The 7,500-nt window shown below is 46.7% G+C and overlaps 1 protein-coding gene across 1 annotated transcript in view; it reads right to left on the bottom strand.

Moving 5' to 3' along the window:
• LOC110538963 (glutamate receptor ionotropic, NMDA 2B) overlaps positions 1–7,500 on the bottom strand; it is a 113,438-nt gene that overhangs the window by 13,649 nt on the left and 92,289 nt on the right. The window contains exons 9-13 of the mRNA XM_036938478.2: positions 7,224–7,395; positions 4,115–4,268; positions 3,729–3,854; positions 887–1,116; positions 385–545 (exon numbers count right to left, since the gene is read on the bottom strand). Of these exons, the coding sequence (XP_036794373.2) occupies positions 385–545; positions 887–1,116; positions 3,729–3,854; positions 4,115–4,268; positions 7,224–7,395 (843 nt within the window). The remainder of the gene's footprint in view (positions 1–384; positions 546–886; positions 1,117–3,728; positions 3,855–4,114; positions 4,269–7,223; positions 7,396–7,500) is intronic.

Below are 7,500 nucleotides of genomic sequence, written 5' to 3'. Positions count from 1 at the left end.
GGAGGTCCATGGGGCAATGCACAATTGGCCTAGCGTCGTCTGGGTTAGGGAGGGTTGTCTCATCGCGCACTAGCGACTCCTGTGGCGGGCCGGGCTCAGTGCACGCTGACCCTTATGTCTAAGGCCCCATTCCCCTTATTCTCCCCGCCTAAGGCCTTATTTTAAGGCCCCATTCCCCTTATTCCCCCAGTCTAAGGCCCTATTTTTTAGGCCCCATTCCCTTTATTCCCCCAGTCTAAGGCCCCATTCCCCTTATTCCCCCCGCCTAAGGCCTTATTTTAAGGCCCCATTCCCCCAGTCTAAGGCCCCATTCCCACTCCTCACCCAGTCTAAGGCCCTGTTCTCCCTTCTTACCCAGTCGAAGACCCCATTCCCCCTGCTCACCCAGTCTTCAGACCATAGAGGGCCTCGTCCACATTCTTCTGGTGGAACTTGATCATATAGCCATGCATCTCCTTGTAGTTGTTCTTGATGTTCCTTTCCGTGCTGCCGTTAGGGACCGTCCCAAACCGGAACGGAGGGGAGAAGTCATTGGGTCTCTGGAACTGAGGGGAGGAGATAGAGAGAGAGAGAGAGAGAGAGATAGAGAGATAGAGAGATAGAGAGAGAGAGAGAGAGAGAGAGAGAGAGAGAGAGAGAGAGAGAGAGAGAGAGAGAGAGAGAGAGAGAGAGAAAGAGAGAGAAAGAAAGAGAGATGAGATAAGAAGTGTAGAAATAATGATGGCGTGAGGAAAGTGGTGGCAGGCAGAGGACAGAGTGAGAGATAGAAATCAAGGGAATCAAGGAAAGATGGACAGTGAGATGGAATGGAGGTGAGATAAGGAGAGGAGAGAGCTAGTAAGAAAGAGCGAGTAAAGGACTAATGAAGTTTAATGACAGGCCTTACCTTCTTGTCGCTGAGTCCAGACACCTGGTCCACATACTCCTCCTGGATCATGAAGGCTGCCAGGTTGGCAGTGTAGGAGGCCAGGAAAATGACAGCGAAGAAGGCCCACACCGACACCATGATCTTACTGGTCCAACCCTTGGGGTTCTGCACTGGGACAGAGTTGTTGAAGACCAGACCCCACAGCAGCCAGATGGCCTTGCCGATGGTGAAGGAGGGCCCTCCAGGCTCTGATGGAGAGACAGGTAGTGATCACAATGAGCAGTGGTCTCAGGGAGGTGTCTCAGTGTTGTACAGTGCCTTGCGAAAGTATTAGTTTTCCTTGAACTTTGCGACCTTTTGCCACATTTCAGGCTTCAAACATAAAGATATAAAACTGTATTTTTTTGTGAAGAATCAACAACAAGTGGGACACAATCATGAAGTGGAACGACATTTATTGGATATTTCAAACTTTTTTAACAAATCAAAAACTGAAAAATTGGGCGTGCAAAATTATTCAGCCCCTTTACTTTCAGTGCAGCAAACCCTCTCCAGAAGTTCAGTGAGGATCTCTGAATGATCCAATGTTGACCTAAATGACTAATGATGATAAATACAATCCACCTGTGTGTAATCAAGTCTCCGTATAAATGCACCTGCACTGTGATAGTCTCAGAGGTCCGTTAAAAGCGCAGAGAGCATCATGAAGAACAAGGAACACACCAGGCAGGTCCGAGATACTGTTGTGAAGAAGTTTAAAGCCGGATTTGGATACAAAAAGATTTCCCAAGCTTTAAACATCCCAAGGAGCACTGTGCAAGCGATAATATTGAAATGGAAGGAGTATCAGACCACTGCAAATCTACCAAGACCTGGCCGTCTAAACTTTCAGCTCATACAAGGAGAAGACTGATCAGAGATGCAGCCAAGAGGCCCATGATCACTCTGGATGAACTGCAGAGATCTACAGCTGAGGTGGGAGACTCTGTCCATAGGACAACAATCAGTCGTATATTGCACAAATCTGGCCTTTATGGAAGAGTGGCAAGAAGAAAGCCATTTCTTAAAGATATCCATAAAAAGTGTTGTTTAAAGTTTGCCACAAGCCACCTGGGAGACACATCAAACATGTGGAAGAAGGTGCTCTGGTCAGATGAAACCAAAATTGAACTTTTTGGCAACAATGCAAAACGTTATGTTTGGCGTAAAAGCAACACAGCTCATCACCCTGAACACATCATCCCCACTGTCAAACATGGTGGTGGCAGCATCATGGTTTGGGCCTGCTTTTCTTCAGCAGGGACAGGGAAGATGGTTCAAATTGATGGGAAGATGGATGGAGCCAAATACAGGACCATTCTGGAAGAAAACCTGATGGAGTCTGCAAAAGACCTGAGACTGGGACGGAGATTTGTCTTCCAACAAGACAATGATCCAAAACATAAAGCAAAATCTACAATGGAATGGTTCAAAAATAAACATATCCAGGTGTTAGAATGGCCAAGTCAAAGTCCAGACCTGAATCCAATCGAGAATCTGTGGAAAGAACTGAAAACTGCTGTTCACAAATGCTCTCCATCCAACCTCACTGAGCTCGAGCTGTTTTGCAAGGAGGAATGGGAAAAAATGTCAGTCTCTCGATGTGCAAAACTGATAGAGACATACCCCAAGCGACTTACAGCTGTAATCGCAGCAAAAGGTGGCGCTACAAAGTATTAACTTAAGGGGGCTGAATAATTTTGCACGGCCAATTTTTCAGTTTTTGATTTGTTAAAAAAGTTTGAAATATCCAATAAATGTCGTTCCACTTCATGATTGTGTCCCACTTGTTGTTGATTCTTCACAAAAAAATACAGTTTTATATCTTTATGTTTGAAGCCTGAAATGTGGCAAAAGGTCGCAAAGTTCAAGGGGGCCGAATACTTTCGCAAGGCACTGTAGTTATGTTGTGTTTAGCTGTAGGATCATGAAGCACAATGTGGCTAGGGAAGCTGGAGGAACACGACTGATTGGACCACGGTGCTGTGTCATTCTGATAAACACCTGTGTTGCAGTGCAGATGAGGCATTAGTCCACTACTAAGTATGCCTATTGTTGTTGAATATATGTGTGCTGTGGTTCTGTCACTAAGATTGAATCCATCATGATAATATTTTTTGGCACATCAGTTGTATTTACTGTTCTGTAAGTAGCCACCATGAGTATCACTAGTTGGAATCCAACATTTGATCCAATTCGCACAAACACTGAACTCCCAAGACTAGTGTATGACCAGCTAACAATAGCACTCCTACAATGCTTATTCTCCAGAACATGAAGGATGAGAGAGATTAAAAAAAGATATGGTCTCTAAATATAGTCCCATCATGAATAGGATGAAGATTGGACATTGATTATTTCTTTTAAGCTGGGAGATGTAATAAAAACGGGCCCATCCCTGTCAGGCCTGACATGTGATTCCTGAGAATATGGAAATGCATGTAAAACACAGGGCCCACATAAAATACATGAAGATCCAGGGGAGGCGTGTTGAAGTCAATGAGAAGAGACTTCACCTGCACTAGGCTCTGAGAGGTGAAGGAGGACAGGAGGAGGGGCTGGGGAGGAGGAGGGGCTGGGGAGGAGGGTGGTCAGGGTCTACTGGCTGCCATGTGGGAGTTGGGGAAGGTCACCGCGCAGAGCAGTGAGAGAGAGAGTGAGAGAGAGAGAGAGAGAGAGAGAGAGAGAGAGAGAGAGAGAGAGAGAGAGAGAGAGAAGAGGAAGAGAAAGAGAAAGATATGTATGTGTATGTGTTTGTGTATGCTCGTGTGTGCATTTGTGAGAGAGATGTTCATTCCGGTGTAGAGCCAGACCCTCTCACCTCTACCGTCAGCCAGACAGCGGTTGTAGCCCACAGGGCTGAGGTACTCAAACACAAACACAGCAATCGCCGACACCAGCAGCAGCATCACGAACATCATCACCCACACATCAGCACTGAAGGGCTCTGAGAGAGAGGCAGAGAGTGAAAAAGGCCAACGGAGGGAGGGTGAGAGAGAGAAAAATATGCAAATGAAGAGTACACAGAGAAACAAAAAGTGAGTGAGATAGAGGCGAGGGAGAGGAAGTCAGAGAGAGAGAGAGTGGGAGTAGGAAAGAAAAGATTGGTGGGGAATGAGACAGACAAAAAGAGAGAGAGTTAAGCACATTATAATTCAGTCACTGGACGGAACATTTGGGTGATACTGTAAAGTTGGTCACACTCACCAAGGAAGGCAGAGGGCGAGACGGTGCCGTTGCTACGGGATACCATGACGCTGATGCCCGTCTCAATGAAGGGCACCGAGAAGTCAATTACCTCTGACCTCTCCTTGTTGATGGTGAGGGAGCCCACCGCCATGTGGGCCTTTTTTGTCTCCACCTGAGAGAGAGAGTTAGAGAGAGACGGTAGGGAGAGAGGGAGTGAGAGAGAAAGAGAAAGGTCAATGAGAGACAGTTCCTACACATCAAGAACAGTCAAAGTGGAGACTTGTGATCTCCAGTGCGGGAGGGGAAGGTGAGAGAAACAGAACGACAGAGGTGAGGCAGAACAGACAGAACGAGGGAGGGAGAGAGAGAACGAGGGAGGGGAGGGAGAGAGACAGAACGAGGGAGGGAGACAGACAGAATAAAGGAGGGAGAGAGAGAACTAGGGAGGGGATGGAGAAACAGACAGAACGAGGGAGGGAGACAGACAGAATAAAGGAGGGAGAGAGAGAACGAGGGAGGGGAGCGGGAGACAGACGACAGAATGAGGGAGGGAGACAGACAGAATGAAGGAGGGAGAGAGAGAACGAGGGAGGGGAGGGAGAGACAGACAGAACGAGGGAGGGAGAGAGAGAATGAGGGTGGGAGAGAGAGAGAGAACGAGGGTGTGAGGGAGAAACAGACATGAACGAGGGAGGGAGAGAGAGAATGAGAGGGGAGGGGGAGACAGACAGAAAGAGGGAGGGAGAATTGGGTTACCACAGTGGGTCACAGCAGCTTGAAATAGCCACCCCATTGCCTCCTCCTCCCTCTCCTCCCTGCTTTCCATCCCTCCCTTCGTGCCCCTCCATCTCTCCAGGTATATTTAGCCCTAAATACCTGGGCCCTACAGCACCGGGGTAAAATGGGACAGAACTGACTGAGTTAATAAGGTGTGAATGTGAATGACAGAGGGAGGGAAAGAGAGGGGGGGTGAGACTATTTCCTTTACCTGTGGTCTGTAGGTTTGCATGCCAAGGATTTGTTTGTGTTAGTGTGTGTGTCCCCAGGGGGAGCAAGTCTGTCCAGCAGTGTACCCACTTCCTCTCTCTTTCCGTATTCTCCCTCCCACGGCTTGTACTCTCTCCGTTATGAAAGTGACCTGTGTGGGTGGTACTGAGAATGAGCGAGCGAGCGAGAATTCTTGCGTGTGTGTTCTGTGTTCACGTCTGTCGATGTTTGAAGCCAAACTCACGTAATCAAGAGTTTTGCCTCAAATATTTTGGATTATGAAGATTAGTGACTGCCTTCACTCCATCAATGCCGACACCAGTGAGCAAAATGAAGTCAGCACAAAATGGAGCGGAGGGACCAACTTTAACCCTGCAGTGACTTCTTTCTCTCTTTTATGCACAGCTCTGGTACATTGTGTAAGTCAAGAGGCATCTATGTGATCCATGCGGTCGTCGTGTGTAGATCTGGGGTCATTAAGAGTGTGAGATACGTCCTCTGAGTGGCGCTGGGACGGATGCTTTATTCCATTAACATTCCTCTTCTAGGTGGAATAGAGACGGTACACAAGCATCCTTTTAGTCCACATGAAATACACCCCTTTATAACAGGGCTTGGAGGCCCAGTATCCATATTGAATCTGAAATGGCTGAAATGTATAATGTCAATGTGGATTATACTGTAGTAGGACAATGGATATGTAGTCCTGTCTATGACAGTGGATATGTAGTCCTGTCTATGACAGTGGATATGTAGTCCTGTCTATGACAATGGATATGTAGTCCTGTCTATGACAATGTGGATTATACTGTAGTAGGGCAATGGATATGTAGTCCTGTCTATGACAATGTGGATTATACTGTAGTAGGACAATGGATATGTAGTCCTGTCTATGACAATGTGGATTATACTGTAGTAGGGCAATGGCTATGTAGTCCTGTCTATGACAATGTGGATTATACTGTAGTAGGACAATGGCTATGTAGTCCTGTCTATGACAATGTGGATTATACTGTAGTAGGACAATGGATATGTAGTCCTGTCTATGACAATGTGGATTATACTGTAGTAGGACAATGGATATGTAGTCCTGTCTATGACAGTGGATATGTAGTCATGTCTATGACAGTGGATATGTAGTCCTGTCTATGACAGTGGATATGTAGTCCTATCTATGACAGTGGATATGTAGTCCTGTCTATGACAGTGGATATGTAGTCCTGTCTATGACAGTGGATATGTAGTCCTGTCTATGACAGTGGATATGTAGTCATGTCTATGACAGTGGATATGTAGCCTTGTCTATGACAGTGGATATGTAGTCCTATCTATGACAGTGGATATGTAGTCCTGTCTATGACAGTGGATATGTAGTTCTGTCTATGACAGTGGATATGTAGCCCTGTCTATGACAGTGGATATGTAGCCCTGTCTATGACAGTGGATATGTAGTCCTGTCTATGACAGTGGATATGTAGTCCTGTCTATGACAGTGGATATGTAGTCCTGTCTATGACAGTGGAAGGTTATTCCAACCAGAACATTCTCTGCTACAGTAAACTCCCACTACGTATTTTTACCCACAGCCTGTGGGCTGTTACCAAGGTGAGGGGCAACATTAGAACTTTCCTGAAGTTAGAACAAAGTGGTAAACTAAAAACTCTGCTGCTCTCTGCCTCAGTGCAGCTGCTGCTACCGCTGTATATTAGAGCTGACAACAACCTTACCTTGGGACCAATGTCGTTTACGCAACATCCTTATAACACAAACTGGACTTCCATGGTAGACTGCTCTTTACCCTTGAGTGAGGTACTTAACCTGACTGACATTAGCTGATGCCCAACTGAACAAACTGGTGACATGGAAGTGGAAGAGGAACGTCTGTCTATAAGTCACTCAGAATGAGTTTTCCTTCCAGGTAGCTCCAAGTTGATAACAGAGGGCATGGTTCCGGTTGGGATAGCCACTGACACAGATACAGACAGACACAGACACAGGCAGACAAACAGAGACAGACAAACATAAGATACAGTAGACAGATTGATACCTGCAGACTGCCAAACAGACAGACTGACACAGGTAGCTAACCCCCATGACACCATCATACACAGACAGACTAGCTGCAGCTCCGGAGGCCCACCTCTCCCACCATGCCGTTCCAGGTGCCGTTGATCTTCTTGCCGTGTTTTCCGTTGGTCACCAGGTAGAGGTCGTAGGTGAACTTGACGTGCTTGGCGATCTTCTTCAGGATGTCGATGCAGAAACCCTTACAGCAGCGCTTGATATAGATCCCAGAGTCGACGGTTTTATTTCTAAGAGAGAGACATAGAAAGAGAGAGAGGGAAAGAGCGAGGGAGGAGGAGAGCGGCAGAGAAAGGAGAAAAGCATGCAGAGAATTAGGGTAGCATAAAATGGAG

Source organism: Oncorhynchus mykiss, chromosome 12 (assembly GCF_057628025.1).
Source record: "Oncorhynchus mykiss isolate SJ-2025 chromosome 12, ASM5762802v1, whole genome shotgun sequence".
NCBI classification, from domain to species: domain Eukaryota; kingdom Metazoa; phylum Chordata; class Actinopteri; order Salmoniformes; family Salmonidae; genus Oncorhynchus; species Oncorhynchus mykiss.
The sequence above is the reverse complement of the archived record's forward strand: the minus strand, read 5'-3'. Positions and strand labels throughout refer to the sequence as shown.